The sequence below is a fragment of the Oryctolagus cuniculus genome, chromosome 4, assembly GCF_051225735.1.
Source record: "Oryctolagus cuniculus isolate XC-2025 breed Fujian yellow rabbit chromosome 4, ASM5122573v1, whole genome shotgun sequence".
In the NCBI taxonomy this organism is placed as follows: Eukaryota; Metazoa; Chordata; class Mammalia; order Lagomorpha; family Leporidae; genus Oryctolagus; species Oryctolagus cuniculus.
In genome coordinates, this window is record NC_142870.1 from 108,771,933 (window position 1) to 108,792,648 (window position 20,716).

A 20,716-nucleotide genomic window follows, 5' to 3' on the forward strand; every position below is an offset into this window, starting at 1 on the left:
CAGGCCCCCCAATGTGGGATGTGAATACCCCAAATGGCAGCTTAACCATTAGGCCAAATGCCTGTATCTTGCTATTCTCCCTTTTAAGAAGCTAAGCACAGGACTGAGGCTAGAAATCTGATTTGGGCAATGGTAGCTAGCTAGAATTTAATAACACTGCTTTATTACCATTATATTTATTTTAGTAGCCTCTTTCCTTTTTACTTTGAAGCAAGTAATGCTAGCTTTCCACTTGCAGTAGTAATTTGCTTTTTCTTAAATTAAATATAACAAAAAGAGAAAATGTGTTGATTTAAAGAAAAAAATGTTAACCAAGTAGTAATAGTACAGGCAGTATGTGGACAAGGGGAAAAATTAAGAAGTTTGCACTGAAACATTTGAAACTTGATACTCACTTGACCTAAGGCAAAAGTTGAAGTTCATGGGCTTGCAAAGCTGTTGTCTGGGATAACCTCTGCCGCCTTCTCCAGTGGGAACAGTCCCCCTTGTTACTTCAGCCCCAGCGGCCTGGGTCTTCTCCTCTTCACCTTCCCTTTCCAGCTGGAGTGTCTTGGCTATTGCAATCCTTCCTTTTACTGTACTTCCGGTGGCCAGCCCTCCCGCCTTCCCCTGGCTCTCTCTTGCTCTCCCAAGCATTCCTCTGCGTGGTCCCTATCACGGACCTGCATCTACAATTTTCTAACCTAATTCTAAACCCAGGGGGTAGAATTGGATGCCAGTATCATGGCCCTCTCCTGGCCTGAACAGCTTGCTGTCATCACAAGACTCCATCTGTTTGTGATATTTCAAGTAAAACCTGGGCTATAAAGTGAAGATTTTCCATGGGAAAAAAATGTAGGTTTTCATATGTCTGAAGTTACAAACTGTAGTTGTTTATAAATATCAGTACCTGATTTGCTTTTCCTTCACCATTAAGACAATACATTAATCTGTTATCTAGCTAGAGTGTAAGAAAAGCAGGAGTAGAAGGAAAAACAAGGGTGATGATGGGCAATGACAGTATTTTTATGTCATCTTGACATCAGTTGGTGGCTTAGCGCACTGTCGTTTAGTGCATGGAACTAGAAGATTTTATTGGAAATGAGAAGTAAAATGTTTGCCATATAGCAGGTTTAAACGTTTGGCGTATAACGTTAAAAGCCAAAGCACCCAAACCGTTGCGATATTGAGTCGATTTGCAGGTTTCGGGGTGTATGATCCACAAGGCACTTCATCAGCACAGTATTATGAACACACACAGTGAAGCGTACACCGACTGTTGTTTCAAAGTCCTCTGATGCATGCAGGCAGGCGAGATGCACTAGCTGCACTGGTTTGCTTTCATTCATTCATTCATTCATTCGCCTTATTCTGAGGCTCATATTCACACTACATGACTTAGAATGGCTCAGCGCACTTGGCCAGAAGCGAATTCCTGCCTTAACAGAGGGGCTAGGAACGCTCGCGACGCCTCTGCTGTATTTAAAGGGGGCGGGGGAGAGCAAGTCAGTTTTCAACGATTTCTTGCGATGCATTTCCCGTGGCTCGGGCCGGAGAGGAAGGCTGCGCGGCGAGGGAGGCGATTTGGCACTCCCGATGACAGAATGTCACGTTCGCCACCGTAAACATCCCACCTCTGAACGAGAAAGTGGGTGCGGTGAACGCGCGCTCGCCCGCCCATCTGGCATCTCATCCGCGGGTCAAACTTTCGCCATCCACTGGGGTGGATCCCCGCGGAAACGCGGCCGGGAAGAGAAACGCCGTGGCCGCGGGCGGCGAGCTTGGCTTAAGCAGCATTGGCTTTGGAGTTACCTGATGGCTTGGAAGCTATTGCGCCCGGAGAACGAGCTTCTACGTTCCGATTCGTAGGGAACTGCGGCACGAGCTGGTCCTGGGTGTGGCGATCCGAAAGGGAGCTCTGATTCCCTAGCTTTCCCGCAGAGGGACCGGCAACTTGGGACCGGCGCAGTCCGGCATATCGGTTACTAAGGGTGGACCCGACCCCCGGGCCGCTGCAGATTACAGAAGCGCCAGGCCGGACGCGCCGTGCGTGCGCGCTTCTCCCGGGCTCGTTCCACGCCTGGAGGCGGATCCCCTTCCCTGCACACAAGTCCTTATATGCACCGGTTGCACCAGCCCGCCTTACTCGAGCCCCACAAATAATTAATGGGGGAGGGAGGGCGTCGCTGTCTTTTTTTTTTTCCCCTTTCTGCCCCCCCCCCCCCCCAGCTCTAGAGCATTTGAATCCCACCGAGAAAACCCAAGAGGCGAGGAAAGAGCCATTTTGCTGCAATGCCCGAGTTGGACACAGAAAAATAGAGCTTGAGCCCCCGCGATAAGCCCGGCAAGGGTCAGGGACTGCCCCGCCGATCCGCCCCGATTAGTCCGCAGGAGCCTGGGCGGGAGGGTGCGCGCCCCTCCCCCATCCACGCTGGTGTCGAGGGACCGGGTCAGGAAGCGCGGCCTCTCCCCAGTCGGAGACCACGCCTCCTCCGCCTCCCCCCTTTACTCCTCCCAGGAAGCGGTGATAGACAGTTCTGTGTGGTTCTCCACCCCCACCCCCCAGCTGAGTGGAGGAGTTGATGTGTCTCATTATAACAGCCAATGCAGCCGCCATCCACGCACAAGCAAAGAAGCATGTCCCATTTAAATACACCCACGCAGCTCCAGCGCCCTTAGCCGATCGGGGCGCGCAGCCCACACGCACCGCGGCTCCGGGCTTGGAGATCCGCGCAGGTTGGGCTCCCGGACCCGGCGGACCGGCGCACGGAGGCTCGAGATCGGGCGCTGAGGGGCCGGGGTGGGCGGGGGAGGCTGGGCCCGGGGCCTCTGGCTAGACACCCGCAGGAGGACGCGAGTGAAACAGACCAAGGTGGAATTTCCAAGGGAGAAGCTTTGGGGTGGCTTTGGTCCATTTCTCGGGCGAAGAAGTAGACATGGCGAGCGACTCCCCGGCTCGCAGCCTGGATGAAATCGATCTCTCGGCTCTGAGGGTGAGCAGAACGCGTTTTTCGCATTTCTTCCCAGGGGTTTGGGTCCGGGGGGCGGGGTTGGGGTGGGTGGGTGGGGGAGAATGGGGTCGGTGTGTGGTCTGGGGGCTGACGGGCAGCTGCGGGAGAATGCGACGGGGACCGACCCCGGATTCGCGCTTGGATTCGGGGTTGCCGAGGCGCTCCGGGCTGAGCCTCTATGGCAAGGGTTGTGCGGAACGTGTCCCCCCCGTTGGCTGTGGCCGACGATCCCCCGAAACAGCTCGTGGAGCTTATGGCAGTTTCATCTTAGAGCAGTGTAAGAGCATTAGAACGCGAGCCTCTGTGTGTGTGTGTGTGCGCGCGTGTGTGCGTGTGTGAGCGCGCGCGCGCGTGTGTGCACGCTCCGGGCGGTCGTCTCGTGCCAGGGCGCGGGACCCGACTGTCCCTTGCTGCAGAAACTAGAGCAGCGCGCATACAGGCGCTGGCCCCTCACGTTCGCCAGCTACCTGCGAGATGACACCCTGAGCCTGGCCGGCCCGGCGAGGCCGAGCCTGCTGCTCCACGGGGGCAGTTATTGCTATGCGGGTCTCATAGATGGCAGCGGCCGCCCCTTCCCCCCGCCCCCGCCTGGCGCGCCCGGGCTCCGGCTCCGCGCCTCCTTCCACGCCAGCCTGCCACTCACCTTTATTTATGGCTTTAACCCAGCCCTGCCTGTGCTTTCCGACTTTGTGGCTGTGGCATGTCAGCTTTATGGCTGAACTTGGGCAGGTGAAAGGGATGGGTTTGCCGCTGCTCGCAGTCGGACCGGAACTCCCTGGAGTGTGTGTGTTTTCCCCGCGTCTGCGGCCGGTCCTTTGTGGAGCACCTCCCGCCCGCAGCCCGCGGCTTGGCGTTGAACCTCCGCGTGCATTACCTCAGACGCCGTGGCATGCTGTCGACTGAGATATCGGCGATATAGAATCCATTTTGCTGTTGTTTGGAGACCACAGTTCCAGGGCAGCCTCGACGCCTCCCCCTCCCCAACCCCCAATCTCAGCACACTCCTGGGGGGGAGGGTAGGGGAGCAGAGCTTTCTTCTTGCCATTTTAATTAGATGCTGCGGGCCAGGGAGGGGTGAGGGGTGGGTGGGAAGCTGCTGGCAATCGAGGGGGCCTGAGAAGGATTGGACGCCCATTTAAGGTCCGTTTGTTCGTCTTCCGAACCAAAAATACAATTGGAGAAGAATAGCAAGTGCACGTACTTGCGTGGCCAGATAGGGTCAGGCGTGCAAGTTCACACGCCCTCCTGAGGAACACATTGTTAGGTGGATGCTACATCTCCGGCCAGGTACCTGAATCCCTAGTACGTCGGACATGGCCTCTTCCAACACGGGTATTTTTGAGAGTTCCCTCTGTGATCAAAGTGGCACTTGGGTCTCCTTGTCCCTCCCTTTCCCTACCTCTTCCCCTCCCCCCTCCTGTCCCCCGAGTCCCTGAGGTGAGGTTTCAGGGGGATGCTCTTGGAAACAGGCTGTAGCGGTAGTTAGGCAGCCACAGCTCGGGCATGCATTAGTGCACTCAGCTGCCTCTCTGGAGCTGAGAAGCCACAGGCAGGGCTTTCTGCCCCTTGGGCAGTGGGGGTGGGGACCGGGAACCGGGTGGGTGCTTGGACCCGGGCTGTGGCTTCCTGCTTTGCGGACTGTGTGTTCTGTTCCTTTGCCCTACTTTCTGCACTGGGAGTTGCTGCCAGCGAGTTAATCAGGTGGATGAATGAGGAGACCCTGGGAGGGGCCCGCCGCAAAGGAGAAAGGCATCTGAACAATGGGCCAGGCTGGGGAGCCCAAATCTTGACATTGCTCTCCTAATGGAAAATGCTCTGCTGGGATTTGAAGTTGGGTTCGGATTTGTTTCCTAGTGAAGGTTTTCTGAGATCCTGAGCCCTCCAGCTCGGAGCCTGCGGGCGAGGGAGCCACCATGAGGGCTCCCCCCGGGGGCTGATTCGCAGGGCCCCTCACACTCTGGGGAGACCCGTGCAGGTGCAATCTGGCTTCGAAAAGGAGAATTTTGCATGATTTACTGAAATTGCTCTTTGTGGCCTGGACAGCCAGCTTAGTGCTCTCTGCTTCTGTTTTTCTGCCTGCCGGAGGTATGGAAAGAGGGAGGGGAGCAGCTCTGGCTGGTGACTGGGGAGCTGCTGGCCACAGGAAGTGAATGCACAGGTGGAGACAGCTGCATCCCCAGAGGATGGGGGTCTTTGGCCAGCCTTGGGGTGGCTGAGGGGTGCTGGCCAGACTGGGTCCAGAGGCTGCAGAGGTCATCGCCACAAATCAGAGTGCAGATCAGCTCTGCCTTCCCAAATTGAGAGAGGTGGGCTCATGGACAGAAGTCTCACTTGCTCCTCTGCTCTTAGGAAAGCCTGCCTGCTGAGCGCTCCCTGGGGAATGCCTGACCCCTGAAATGCAACCAAGGTCAGTGGCTTCCAGGAGAATTTGCTGCAGCTTTACCAGTCTTTGGCTGTTTCTGTGGCTCTTTAATGTACACAATTCAAGGCTCTTTTTGTAAACCAGGGCTCAGTGCATTAAAAGCAGATCCTGTCTGGAGAGGCCTTTCTCCTTCTCACTTTGGGGGCCTATTGTTCTCAGCCAGTGATCCCAGACTGGACCCAGTCTAAGATTTCCCCAAATAGCAGCAATGCATAATTTAAACCAGAACCACCAGTGACGGTACTGATCGTTTCAGTTATACAAGGTTTGGATGGTTTCAGAAAGTAAGAGGAAGCAGGATTTTATTTGGTGAGGAAATAGGTAATCAGAATCCAGTTTATTTAGTCCTGAGTTTTAGAGTGCAAGAAGATAAATGGGATTCTGGGGGTGGGGAGGAGGTGGTTTTGTAGATTACATCTGGAAGGGGATTGTGGAACACCAAGCCACCCCTTTCACTTAACACACAGGAAGCAGAAGCCCAGAGCGGTGAAGTCCATTGCCCAAGGTCACCTTCCAAGAAGGTGGTTGGAGGAAAGAATCTGGGTTTCCTGACTCTTGATCCAGTGCTCTCTTCTCTAAGTCACATTGCCCGTGTCTGACTTAGAAATCAGTAATACCTTTTTTGCCAGAGCACAAACAAACAAACAAAAAATGGCAGAGAAGAATAATTTCAGCAAGGTCATGGGATTTTATATACTGAGAGTGAGGCAAATGCTTCATGCAAGTAAGCTCATGATACACAAAACTAAGGAGTTCTCAGGGACCTCTGGGTTCACTTTGTCCAGCTTCCCTTGAATGCCCACTTTGCAGGCAGATGGGTGAATCACGGAGGACAGATGGCTGGCCTGCACGGGTAACCTCTTTGGGTAACCCATCTCCATCTGAACCTGTCCCAGGAGATCAGTCTAGACACGCACGCTACTCAGACATCTCTGCATGTGAGGTTTATAGGGTTCTGTGGATGGTTTGTATCATCTATGTGAATGTATGGATGGAAACCCTGTCCATGTGGGTGTATGAAATGTGTATATACATACTTAGGCTACAGCAAACAATTTAGTCATTCAAGTCCAGGCCTTGAGTCATTCTTGCTTCAAGACATCACAATATTAAAAGATGAAACTTGCCACTAGCAGGCCTTATTGCATCTGAGTGAGCTCAGCTCAGAAAGCTTTTTGGAGATTAGCAGATTTCTGAACCTGAGCACCTTGGCTGTCCTTAGCTTGGCCCACAGGGTGAGGCATTCAAGGCCAGGATTTGGCCAACGCTGACCTCATGCTCTGAGCTCCTGCCAGGACTCGCACACACATTTTATTTGAGCAGAATTAGATGACCTACACTTGTCTTTTTCCTTACCAGTCACTCCACTGCTCTCTGCATCAAAACCCAGACTTGAGGATTGATTTCATCGGGAAGCCTTGCACACCTCTTTTCGTGGATGTGTTATCCTTGGCGTGTGGTCTTCTTTCGGCCTCACCAAACTGTGGGCTTCCCTGCCGTAGAGGCCAGACCTTAATTATCTTTTAGTTCAGAGTCCTCATTAGTTGAATGAGGGAATGAATGCATGAATGTATGAACATGTGAATGAACGGAGTGAATGAGCATTGGTTCCTGCGTTCTGTGTCCATGGCTTCTTAGCTCTGGGATTTGGGGGGTGCCATTTAAGTGTTGGGAATGATTACAACAATTAGCCTTCCTTACACACTGGCTGCCAAAATCGAAGTACATACGGAAATGCTTGGAAAATCATAAAGCACTATAGAAATATGCTATTCTGTGATTATCTAGCATTTTATGGGAAACCTGATTCTATCATTTGGTCCCAGTGATTGCACCTAATAGAACACTACCCTGGGGAAAAGGTAATAGAAGATCCTGCCTCTTTAATATAGAATTTTTACTTATTATGGCATGGGAGCATTGCATTTCCATCTATCAGTTCACTCCCCAAATGTGTGCAATGACTTGGCCTGGGCCAGGAACAATTCAAGAGCTGGGAAGTAGATTCAAGTCTCCTATGTGAACATTAGGGATCTGACTTCTTGAGTCATCACCTGCTGCCTCCCAGGGTGCGTGTTTAGCAGGAAGCCGGAACCAGGGGCCTGAGCCAGTTACTGCGATGGGGGAGTCGAGCATCTCAACTGCTAGGCTAAATGCCTGCTCCCTATTGTCTTTGCAGTAGGCCCTCAACAGACCTTGGCCGCCTTTCCACTTTTCTGTGTCACTGTGATCTTCTGTGTTTCTCTGATGGCCTGAGTTGAGCTTTGCTCCAGTATCAGCATTCATTACATATGAGATAAGCTTAGCCAGGAAACTTTTTGAAGATTGTCATGTTTATAAGCCAGTATCAGCTATTAGCATTATTCATTAACACTTTCCATTTTCCTTTTCTGTTTTTTTTTTTAACTTTTTCTCTTCCCTAATGGATCTCCCGTAATGGTTGATGTTTATTCAAATAGAAGCATATTCAGTGTGCGTGTGCCCTTTCACATTTTTTTAGGTGGGCTGAGCACCTAAAATAATACACAAATAGTCCAGTATTTAAAACTTTCTGGTCAGAATCTAATGGGTCTTTAAAAAAATCTTGAAACATTATTTATCCATTACTCCATACAACTTAATTAAATTTGATATAACATGAAATTTTAGTAAAATCGTAGGAATTGATAACAGAATTCTAAAATGACCATAGCATGGGAGTTTTCTCATTAGATACATTTGTTGTTTTTCAGAGATATTAAGCAGGTGTGTTCTTTGCAATGACATTGCATCATAGTAAGATAGGGTGTACTGCTGGTTATCAGAACATCAGAGAAATATGCATAGTCATTTTCGGTATTCATGATTAACAGGAATAATCTTTGGTACAAAAGCTAATATAAGTTATGGTTTGCTGTTTGCGTAATTATCTACTTAGGAGGCCATGGACTATTTTGTCCAACACTCTTCATGGAAATATCACAGTTGCCCCTTGATCTGGAAGGCACTTTGGAATCTTGTAGTTTTGAGTCTTACTGATTGGCCTTTTCTTCTTTCTGTATCTCTGCCCTAGAATTAATTTTATGTGCCCTTCTTGCTTCCAAATCATTCCTTCTTTCTGTGCTGGTGGCTTCAAAGTCCACCCAGCCTGGACCGACTGGGATTGAACCATGGTGGTCGTGTCCATTTCTGGTTGCATTTGGGATAACCCAAGTCTGAAAGATGCATTACTATCAAATTGATTTTTCCATTTCTGAGGGCTGATGGGGGGCGAGGGGGAAGAGTCACCTTCTGAGAATAGGGCTTGAGTGAGCGGTAAGCAGTGTGCTGAGAATTCTAAGAAAATCCCAACGGCAGTTTTTGAATGAAATGTTTTTCTGCGCATATAAATATAAGGCTCCTTGTGGAGGGAGAGGGAGGACTTAAGTAGAAAATGTTGGATGAATCCTGCTTGTAATTTCTTCTATTTTGGTGGGAAGTTCATTTCCCTCTAGAGAAAGATGATTCTATCTACTCCTTTTTACATACTGGGATTATCTCCATTTGTCTCTAGGAGATGTCCTTAAATGACCAAAATATGTTTTATTTTACTCCAAACTTAAGGTCTCCCGTTAATATCTCTAGCGTGAATCCCCTTCTCTCTCCCTTCCTCCCTGTGACAGCTGTAGTTACTCTTCCCTGGGCAGTACCCCTCTTTGGTCTCCACCATCAGCCTGCTCCTGCTCCTTATCAGTCTTTTTGGTGGACTGTGGCCACGTTGGTGCTGCTGTAACACAATTTCCATCTGGTGGTTTCTTATCGGGGCCAACTTTCCTCAATATACAAAGCAAAGACTCAATAGTTTAGGCCGGTGTCAAGCCCAGATGTAATTCCACTGGGCCTCCACCAGGCTCTATACCTCTGAGGGTCACTCCTCCATAGCCACAGGGAACAACTTCCTTCTAGTGGAGGCTCTCGAGGGGGCACCTGACCCTTTCTCCATTCCCACACCTGGGAGCCTAGCATGAAGCGTCACCCGCCCCCTTTCCCACACTCTTGTCCCACACTTCCTCTTGCAGAGGCTCTCACAAGTGACCTGACAGCCCTTTCCTTGTGTTCAGAGTCATCTCTCTTGGGTTATATTCACAGCTAGCTTCACAGTGTGTATATTTGGATTTTTTAGGGATCCCCACCAGTTTTTTTTTTACACAGCAGGTGTTCAATAAAGAAAAATTGAATTGATGATATATATGATGTAGAGCTCTTTTAGACAGGTAGAGGGGGTGCTGCATAGAGGGCAGATAGAAACTCCAGAAAGTGGGGGTCAGTGCTGACCATATCGCAATTCCAGGGAACATGGGTATATTGTATTCCATGTTGCAGGACTCCAGGGAACACCTTCTATGTAGAGTACACCTCCACTGGTTACTGATTATGGCAAATACAATTCCAGGGGCACTGATTATGAGAAATATAATGCCTGCTCCTGTGTAGCGATCTCTGCTTCTAGAATTTCCTTGCCATGGAAATTGCCTCTGTTTTTTCCATATTCTAAGTTTTGAGAGGTTTTAACTACCATTTTTAGAATTCCAAGGCCAGTGTGTGTGTGTGTGTGTGTGTGTGTGTGCATGTGTGCACTTGCAGGATGTTGTGATCTAATATCCTCAATGTTTATTGCTATTGTTTTTATTAAATAATAGAAGTGCGGAAGGGGTTGTGCTTCTTGGCTTGCTCACTGGAAGATGACACTGAATTTCTGTCTGGATATTGCTGGTGGTGAATGGAGAGAGTGGGAGATGGCGAGTCTGAAGGAAGAGGCTCCAACTAGGATTTAGGTGTCCAGACTCACGGTGCTGGTTCTGACACCTCACTCTGGAGCCTCCGTTCATTCACATGAAAGATGAGTGGTTTGAACTAGAACATGCTGGAAATGACCTCCAACACCGCCGATCCCCTGTGATAAATCCTGATTATGTACGGGAACTAGAGGCAGGACTAGGGGTACTTACACGGGCGTGCATTCTGACTGTAGGTCTTGGAGACACCAAGGTATTCCGAATTAAGGACCAAATTAAGTGAGCAGGGAGGTGCTGTTCAAAGTAATAGCTTCTCCTCAGTTTTAGATGAGTTTTTCCCCCAACCCTCGGGTTCTGATTTATAATCTAAAATGTGGTTTTAGGTTTTGAAGATGGAGCAATTGGATTAAGAGCTGATGGTTACTTGTGCTGGGTCCTACTTTGTGCCATTGCTGCTGGATGGATACCCTGCTATAGAATCTGAAGTAAGGGCTTCCAGGGGCTGGTTTTTAATCAGAGTCATTAGAACCTTGGTAGCAAGATATGAATATATGCTATTTATTTGATTAGAGTAATAGGGAGTACAATTTGGGTGTGGTATAAATGGGGTGTGGTCTAACATGATAGTATTTTGTGAAATGTGATTAACTATAGGGGAAGAAGCGCATATGGTATCTACATTGATTCCTCCATTCATTCTTGTATTTGTTCATCCCTCACATGCTTATTGGATGCTTCTAGTTGCTAGGGCATGGTTCCCACATCATGGCCCGATGCAGAAAGTGGTCTTACACCACTGTTCGCCTCCCTCCCTGCACTCCAGCCTCACTGGTCTTTTATGAATATCCAGGTTCCTCCTTGTTAAGTCTCCATGTCAGAAATCCTACCACCAGATTTTCTTGTGGAGGGCTGCATCTTAGAATTGAGGTCATAGGTTAAGATGTGTCATATCCTATCTATTGTTGCACAAAAAATCACCCCCACATTCAGTAACTTAAAGCAACAATAACCATTGTCTTTTATAGTTTCTGTGGGTCAGGAATTAGGAACTGGTTTGCTGGGTGGGTTGGCTTGAGGGCTCTCCTGAGGCGACAGCAAGATACTGCCAAGGTCAGCTGTCTCCTGAAGGCCTTCTTGGGGCCATGTCTTCCCTCAGTGGTTCACTCATGTGTGCCCGAGCTTGGCAGGAGCCTCAGTTCCTCCCTGTGGAGGCCTCTCCATGGGTTGCTTGAACATCCTCGTGCCATGGTGCTGGCTATCTCTGGGTAGGGCAATCCAAGAGAACGAGGCGGAACCCATCACTTGAGTCATCACCTGCTGCTTCCTAGGCTGCATTGGCAGGAAGTTGGAGTCAGGAGCTGGAGCTGGGCATTGAATTCAGGCACTGCAATGTGGGACACAGGTGTTTTACGCAGCATTTTATCTGCTACTCCCTTATTTACTTATTATACTTAATCCTCCACTCCCCAGTGAGTAGCACCAATAAAAAGGTACAAGTGGGATGGAGTCACAAAGTTACCAAGATAAGGGTAAAATAAAAAACAAAAGTGGATTCAATTTGCATGTCTGTCAATATATTTATCTATCCATCTGTCAGATCTAATAGGGTTTAGTGATCCACCTGACATCTTCTGCAGGTGGAAATTGGGGCCCAAAGAAGTCCCTTGTCTTGACTGAAGGCAAACCCCCAAATGCAGAGCTCAGCTCCATTATGCCATGCCACTTAATTGGGTTCCTGACAACCTGTACATCTTAGTGAATCATTTATTCCCACCAGACAAAAATAGACTTAACAAAGAATGGGTATGAAGATGATTATCAAGTTGCCTGCATGCACAGAACACAAAGACAGTCTGTGGTCTGTTGTGAAGTGGCCAGATCCATTTAATTAGCAGAGGAGGGCACAGTTAGGTTAAGCAGCGTAGATAATTAGCAGTGTCGTAGAGGTAGAAAATAAATAGATAAGATTCTGTATGCAAAGATTGCTCAACTGTAGGAAGTTTGTGCAGGATCCTAACTTGATTGAGGAACCAAGATGACCCTTGTGTCTCCAGGGTCTAGAAGATGCAGACTAAATGGGAGTAAAGAGTGCTGAATTGTTAAAACATTGTTTAACTGAAAGCTTTTTCTTTTTCTCATTATAAAAACAGTGCGTGGTTATTGCAGAAAATTTTGAAAATGGAAAAAATTAAAAAGAATTCCCAAACCATCCATATTCATGATTCTTTTTAAAAAGATTTATTTAATTATTTGAAAGGCAGAGTGATACACATGCAGAAAGAGAGAGGGGGGGGGGAGAGAGAGAGAGAAAGGAGAGAGATGGATAGAGATAGAGACAGAGATAGAGAGAGAGATCCATCTTCCATCTTCTGGTTTACTCTCCAAATGGTGGCAGATGGCCACAATGGCTGGGGCTGGGCCAGGCCTGGGCTGGGCCTAAACCAGAGCCAGGAGCTTCATCTGGGTCTCCCACATGGGTGCCAGAGGCCTAAAAACCTGGACCATATTCTGCCGCTTTCCCAGGCTCATTAGTAGGAAGCTGGATTAGAAGTGGAGCAGCTGGGACTCAAACTGGCGCCCATATGGGATGGTGGCACTGCAGGTGGTGGCTTTATCTGCTATGCCACACCACTGGTTCATATTCAGATTTTTATGCTAACCATATATATATACTTTGATATGTGGCTTTGGTAGTTGTTTTTTCTATGTGTCAATAGATAGCTTAAAGAATTAAGATCATATGGTATACATTATCTGCAAACTATTTTTTGAATTTAATAATCAGTCTTCCCATATTATCAATGTTTTTCTGTGGCATGATTTCAAAATTGTTTAGATGAGGGATTTACAATTTTTGTAAAAGTGGACAATATTGCAAGGCTCATACATTATTGGTGGGAATGTAGAATGATACAGAAATTTTGGAGAACAGTTTGTCAGTTCCTCAACATGGTAAAATAGATATGGTCATATGTGACCCAGTAATTCCACCTCTAGGTATATAGCAAGAGAACTGAAAAAGTACATTCATGCCAAAACTGGTACATGAGTATTTGCAGTAGCCTCCAGGAGGAAACAGTCCAAAAGCCCACCACGTGGTCAGGAATGAATAAATGAAATATAGTACATCCATAAGATAGAAAATGGTTTGGTAATCAAAGGAAGTACAGATACACCTCACATCCAGCATGAACGGTATGCTAAGTGGAAGAAGCAGACAGCCACAGCCACAGGTTGTGTGATTTCATCGATAGGTAGTTCACAACAAGCAAATTGTGGAGATGGGAAGTAGGCTAAGGGGCACTGCAAGTGGAGAGTGACTGCTGATGGCCCGACACGAGACTGTTGGGGTGGCCGCACAACTCTGAATATACTGCAGATGCTTTGTGCACTTCAAAAGAGTGAATTGTACAGACTGAATTAAATCTCCATTCAACTCTGTAAAAAAGTGGACTTCCCCTTAACAATGACCCCTTCATGACCAATCTACGTCCCTTTATACTCCTGCCCTTTCCCTCCCCCGTATGAGTATGATTTGGAAGCATTATACCATTTTATTTATATATATCTCAATATACACCTAAGAAATACTTTCTCACAAGTGCTAGAAGCATGCTTACTGAAGTTAATGTGTACTAAAATATTCAGTTAGTGTTCAGATTTCTATCACGTTTGTAGATAGCTTAACATTTTATTGTGAGGGTCTATCATAATTTCTTTAACCAGTTCCCAGTGATGGAGTTTGAGGTTATTCCCAGCCTTTCAACTCTTCTGAATGGTGCTTCAGTCCTGTCCCCCTGTGTGAGTGCTTGTGTGCCCTGTTTCCTTAGGAGAACTTCCTCTAAGTGGGATTGAGAGCACCAAGAGAGAGGAGTAAGTCCCAGCGTTCCACAGCACAGTGGGGTGACGGCAGTTCACAGTGACAAACTATATATGACACGAAGAATTGGAAGACAGGAGTGCACTAGCTCCATACACAAGGAAATGATAAGCGGAGGGAAATGCCAACTTCCTTAATTTGATCAGCACATGCTTAATACATGTCTTGAATATCATGTTCTAGGCTGGCGCCACGGCTCAATAGGCTAATCCTCCGCCTTGTGGCGCCAGCACCCTGGGTTCTAGTCCCGGTCGGGGCGCCGGATTCTGTCCTGGTTGCCCTTCTTCCAGGCCAGCTCTCTGCTGTGGCCAGTGAGTGCAGTGGAGGCTGGCCCAAGTACTTGGGCCCTGCACCCCATGGGAGACCAGGAGAAGCACCTGGCTCCTGCCTTCGGATCAGCGCGGTGCACCGGCCACAGCGTGCTGGCCGGAGGGTGAACCAATGGCAAAGGAAGACCTTTCTCTCTGTCTCTCTCTCACTGTGCACTCTGCCTGTAAAAAAAAAAAAAAAAAAAAAAAAAAAGAAATATCATGTTCTATTCTACATATGTGTATACTTATTATATGTTAATCAAAAAATTAAAATTCATGTTCATTTGAACAATACATTAATTTGTCCATAAAAATATAATAGCATAGATAATGATAACTAGGTAATTTCTACTTATTTCTTGTGTTATATTTCAAGGTCTTGGAAATATATTTAGAGGTTAAAGTTTATTTTTAATTCTTGTATTTCTTGTATTTCTTTTTTAAAAGATTTATTTACTTATTTGAAAGGCAGAGTTACAGAGAGAGTGGGAGAAGCAGAGGCAGAGAGAGAGCTTCCATCTACTGGTTCACTTTCCAGATGGCTGAAATGACCAGGGCTGGTATCCAAGCACCATCCATGTCTCCTACGTGGATGCAGAGGCTCAAATACTAGGACCATCGTTGCTTTCCCAGACACATTAGGGAGCTGGATTGGAAGTGGAGCAGTGGTGATTCCAACAAATGCCTTTATGGGATGCTGGTGCCACAGGCGGCAGTTTAACTTGCTATGCCATAGCACAGTGCCCATTCTTACACTTCTGAGAAAGTGTAAATAATTAGTAATACTGCTTAGTAGTATATATAAATATAATTGTATACAAATAATAACAAAGATTTATACAGCTATCTAGGAAAATGTAGATTCTATATGCAAGCAATTTAGAATTTTGAGAAAAATGTACAGAATAAAAGAAGTGGAATTTAGAATGAAAGTGTATGACACTTGACATTGACAAATTACCTTCAAATTTCTTGTAATGTAGGGATGTATCATTTACAGATGAATACAGAAGGCTTAGAAAATCAACTAATTTACCAAAGAACGTCATTTGACTGAACATCATTTGACTTAGGGCCCTTGTTATGACATTAGGATGAGCTGATGTGCTATCAACTAGACTTCACAGTTTCTTTACAAGACTGGCTTGGGACTTTGATGAGCTCAGTGGAATTTTAAGAGTTGTTTCAAAGATATTTCTTCCTTGTGATTTTGTTTTCTACATAATCAATGTCAGCATAGAAGGTGCTACTTTTTTTTTTCTTGCCTAAAACATAAACTATGGACTATTCTGTGATCAACAGTGATATTCTTTTTCATGTGTACAATGGATATTTGCAAGGGAAGAGGGATTGATCATCCAGCAAGTGTGTTTGGAAGATACGTGGAATCAGTCCCAAAGATTCCCATTTTTTAAGAACTGGAGATCACTGAACTTGTGATTACTACAGAAAACAAAATGACACGATGAGCCAGAAACTGATGCAGCAGGGGCCGTTCTGAAACCTTTATATGCCAGATAATTATTAAATTCAAAATTCTGAGTTCCAATTTAAGCTTTGTGCAGGGATACAGATCTTTTCAGAGCACAATGGAGGAAATAGAAGGTGAAGCTCGGGACTAAAAGAGCCCTGTGTTTTAGGCCCCAGTCTACTCTCTGCCTGGTTTCTAAGTAAGAAACTGACAAGCCCTCCCGCTCTCTGATTGGCAGCCAGGAGGAGACTGACTGCCTTGCTTTACTAGACTTTACAACCTAACCCTCCATTTAAAATGTCTATAAATTATTCATGCCTAGGGTAAAAATTCAGAAATTCACAGGGACAAGGTTTCATCATTTTTACCTCTAGGTAGTTTTTTAACTGTCTGTAATCAAATTACAAGCCGTGTGGTGGGTGGGATAAGTTGTAAGCAATAATTGCAAACTATATTTAAATAATAATAATATTTAGCATTTATAGGCACTTTATATCTTCAAAGTACTTGTAAACATTATCCAATTAAATACTCTCTCTGATTATAATCTGGATAAAAATGCACTTAAATCCAGAACAAGGTCATGCGGAAAAGAATGCCATTTGAAAGTTAATGCTCCCTGTGCTTTAAAAACCTATGCAGTGATGGGAAAGATAAGAATTTGAGATCCTGTTGGCTGTGTTTGCATTTTGGTTCAGCTTGATGGTGGGATTGGATTTTTTGGATCCCTAAGGACTGAATGTGGATCATTACTCCGGTCCTTAGAAATGCTAAAATATAAACAACAAGAATAGGCTTCATAATGGGCTCCCTCCCTACACTTCTTGGCCTGGTCTGAAAGGAAATGCTTCTTAGTGAGGGAGATGAAGTGGGTTGGTGCAGGGGAGAGTGGCTCCACACTGTGGTTTGGTATTTCTGAGAATCGGAGAAATGAAATGTCATTAGATGGACTGTACTGGCAAGTGCTTGCTGTTTTGGACATGTGTCTGTGTATCGTCCCCTGGCTCGCGTACTCTGAGATGCGGGACCTACGTGGTGTCCCAGCAAGGACCCATGTTGCTTACCCCGTAAGTAGTGGTAGGTTCTGCAGCTGACTAATTAATTCTCAGTGCTAGCTGTAAGGTGTCCGGCGCGTAACAGATCTTCCCAGGCAGACGAATCGATTAATTCACAGGCTTTTATTGGGGTTCCGCTCCCGGGCCAGGTTCCCTGGTCCCAACATAGCAACAGAGCAGGGGCCTGAGAAGTTGAGCGTCAGAGATTGGGAGAGCTCCTTTTATAGATTCAGGGCATGGGGGTTAAAGGTTGAGGTGGGTCTGATCCTCATTGTTTGACCTTTAGGCACCCGCAGGGACCTTGACAAGGACTTTCTTCCCCGGAAGTAGGCCTCTCCATTCCCGGAAGTGTAGGCCTTCCCTCCTTGCAGATCCCAAAGCCTGTGCCTTCTGGTTTCCAATTTCACTCTCTAAATCAGTGAAAGGTCCCAGGGCCAGCAGTTTAGGATCATGGTCATCTCTAGTTCCTAGTGCTCTGACCTGCCTAGTCGGAAACTCTGGGTGAGGGGTCCAAGCATCCTGTGCGTTAAGAAGCACTCCTGGTAATGAAATCGGACATGACCCCCTAAAATCCTGTGTGCCTTCTACTTCAGTAATACAGGTGCACATTAGAGACTCGGAATCATTGGCCTGTCTAAGAGATGTTTTTTTTTTTTTTTTTTTTCCTGTGTTCCTTTCATGCTGGCTCATTCATTAACTCAATAAATATTGAGCATCTGCTATGTGACTGATGCTGAGCTAGATGCTGAATGGAGAAATGTACCTTGAAAAAAATAATCATAAGAATGTAGTACTAGGGGCGGGTTCTGTGGTGTAGTGGGTAAAGCTGATGCCTGCAATACCAGCATCCCCTATGGCCACTGGTTCAAGTCCCGGCTTCTCCACTTTCAATCCAGCTCCTTATTATTGTGCCTGGGAAAGCAGCAGAAGATGGCCAAATCCTTGGGCCACTGCACCCACATGGGAGACCTGGAAGAAGCTCTGGCTCTGCTGGCTTCAGACTGGCCCAGCTTTGGCCATTTGGGGAGTCAACCAGTGGATGAAGGTCTCCTTTCTCTCTCTAACTCTGCCTATCAAATAAATAAATACATCTTTAAAAAAAGAGAATGATGTACTAAATACAGATTGCTTTTGGAAAAAAACACAGAATATATCCAGAGATATTTGAGTGTGCCTGAAAAGGTTGTATGGTAGGAAACTAATTTGTAGAAGGTGACGGAAACATTTTTTTTTTTTGTTTTTCTGAGTGGATGGCCTCAAAAAAATTCAGCACATAGCTTTAGGAATATGGAGCTTAAAAGCTCATGTTAATACGATATGTATTTGAATTTTTTGTAATAAAGCTTGAGTTACCTGAAATGGAGACTGTCTACAACTTTCAGTGGGTAATCCCAGACTCTTCTTTGCATCCTGGGTTTTTTGGTGCGTCCTTCTGATGTTAATTTCCTGTTTTCCCCCAGTGGCCTATAGTGATTCAATTGAAAGCCCCAGGAGGTGTTGCTTCCTGCTTGGAAGCTGTAAGAAAGAAGTTATATGCACCAACTCTTTGAGCCCTACTTTGGTGGGAAGCCTAAAATCCTTGGGTTGTTTATTTTTGGAGACCTAGGAAATGGAATGGATATTTGGAATCTAGACAGCAGGTTAAAGGATTTCCTTACTGAGAAATCCCACAAAATTTCTTTGTAATAACAACCCATAAACATCTCTTACTTTGCCACAAGAATGTCCCATGTCGCTATTTAATCCACAGTTCTTAGGTGAGTACACTGCTTATATCATGTGTCTACTTACTTGGGGGGGGAGGGATGTTGAGTATGGTTGTCATAGCAACTGTGTGTACAGCTTGCTAATGAGCATGTACAAGAATTCTATTTCATACTCACTGCTGGGGAGAATGCTGTGAAGAGTGAGTTCAAAGATCCCCCATCTTGGCAGACTTATTATAAAAGGAGCAGAAATGGTTAGATCATCATCCTGAGGCTAGATGTACACAGTATTGAGTTAAAGATGATCAGCTTTGTCTCAGTATTGACAACTGGAGGAGGCAGATCCAACTTGCATGGCATTCATGGGTCAGGGAGTGGCTCAGGTATTTTAGTGAGGGCTGGGACCGGGAATCGCATTCACAGTTCTGTCTGGGACTGAGTTTCAAGGTTTCTCACTGCTCTGGGTAGCATCACAGGCTCTGTCCAAGGAAGCTGTGAATTGGAAAGGCTGTCTTGGTAGCCGTTCCACTGGTGCGATGATTTACACTGCCATTTGTGGGGTCCTCTGAGTTTGGGAGGGCTGCGGTTTTCCAGTTGTGTTCTTGCAACTCTCAGAGCGCAGACATTCCGGGTGGAAGGGGAGCCCGTGATCCTGGAGCTGCTGTCTTGCCAGGAAGGAGCTGGTGAGATCCAAGCCAAGCGTTTGTGTCACAGGAAGTGACCCGCTGAGGCGGGTTGCCTTTCCTAAGGGCCATCCCTCTCCTGCTTTAAACTGGAAGCGCCAGCACCAGTTAGAGCTTTCCATGCAAATACGCAAAAGCTCTAGAACGCTGTCCTTGAGCCAATACCGGTGCTGCCGGAGGCAGGGATGCCGTGCACACACCCCTTCGTCTGCACAGGATGAAGGTGCTTTGTGAGTATTTTAAAGATGGGACTCGCTCCAGTATTGTAGTCATCATTTCTTGACTATAAACAGCTTTTATTTTGGGAGAGCAGATGTGAAAGTGTGAAGTCTACGCATGTTGGGGGAAGGGAAAAGAGAAAGGGAGCAGTGTTTCTTGGACATCATGGCCACCCAGTCTGAGTTACTCCTTTGTTTTCCTTCAGAGACTGAAAACTAGCAGGGGACATTTCCTGGAACTGGACCAGCTCCGTACTTGAACCTTTCTTTGAGCACACCAGAAACAGTACTGTTGGGTAATAGTACTAGGTCCTCCTAGCTCAGAGCGGGAGGAGCTCTATCCAGGAGCAGGACTGTGTGAAGAGAGGAGATGCCCTGTGATAGCTAAAGTCAAATCTCCGATTGGAAGCGTGTCTGAGCGGCTTTAAAGCTTGGTGTCCCTTTGGCTTTTCTGAACCAAAGCTTTTCCCAGTTCTCCCACTCATGGCTTGACTCTGCCTTACCTATTTGTCAGAGGCACCTGGGGTTTTCACAGGAGCAGGGACATTCCTGTGACTGTTACATTCTCTGTCCCCTGAGGCCAGTTTTTTTTCCCCTTTTCTGGAAGCAGGGTCTCTGTTTTCTGTCTCCTCACCTGACACAAAGCACATTGCATCAGCTTTAAAGAAATGGTCCTCTGACCTTGCTTCCTGCACGGTGCCTTCTGTAATTTGCTGCTGGTTTGCAGGATTCACAATTAGAATGTTGTCCCCATGGAGATGCTGTGTAGTGTGGCAGGCACGTTGTCATTTGTCTTGCTTGGTTTCTTGTTAATTTGACAAATGTTTCAGCCAAGTTGCCTATAACCATGAAGTTTATTTGGTTGTTTGATATTACATTTTGATATTAAATGATTTCAAAGATTTTTTAATGGATATCGCTGATTTTTTTGAAAGATTTAAGTGAAATTTGGAATGTCAATGCATTCTAAGTCCACATGAACTCCATAATTCGCAGACCTGCTAGTTAAAGCTTTATCCAGATTGCTTCATCTGCAATATGTAAATGTGAATCTGAGTTTAAAAATATACCTGGGGATGTGGGTGAACTGCAGCCTCTAAGCAGTCATAGTGGAACTGGAAAGTGCTTCCAACAGTCTGGCTCTTTCTGAGAAGGATGAACATAAATTTACTAGCCATTCCGCTTCTGAGTGTCTACCCAACAGAAACGAAAGCTTGTGCTCATAC

At 46.5% G+C, this 20,716-nt stretch overlaps 1 protein-coding gene across 13 annotated transcripts in view; it reads left to right on the top strand.

Moving 5' to 3' along the window:
• Positions 1-2,512: 2,512 nt before the first annotated feature.
• The window catches only part of TNIK (TRAF2 and NCK interacting kinase), a 393,157-nt gene continuing 374,953 nt past the window's right edge, over positions 2,513-20,716 (top strand). For all 13 annotated transcript variants that reach the window (XM_017346916.4, XM_017346919.4, XM_017346917.4 and 10 more), the window contains exon 1: positions 2,513-2,972. In XM_017346916.4, the coding sequence (XP_017202405.3) occupies positions 2,916-2,972 (57 nt within the window). In that variant the 5' untranslated portion in view covers positions 2,513-2,915. The remainder of the gene's footprint in view (positions 2,973-20,716) is intronic.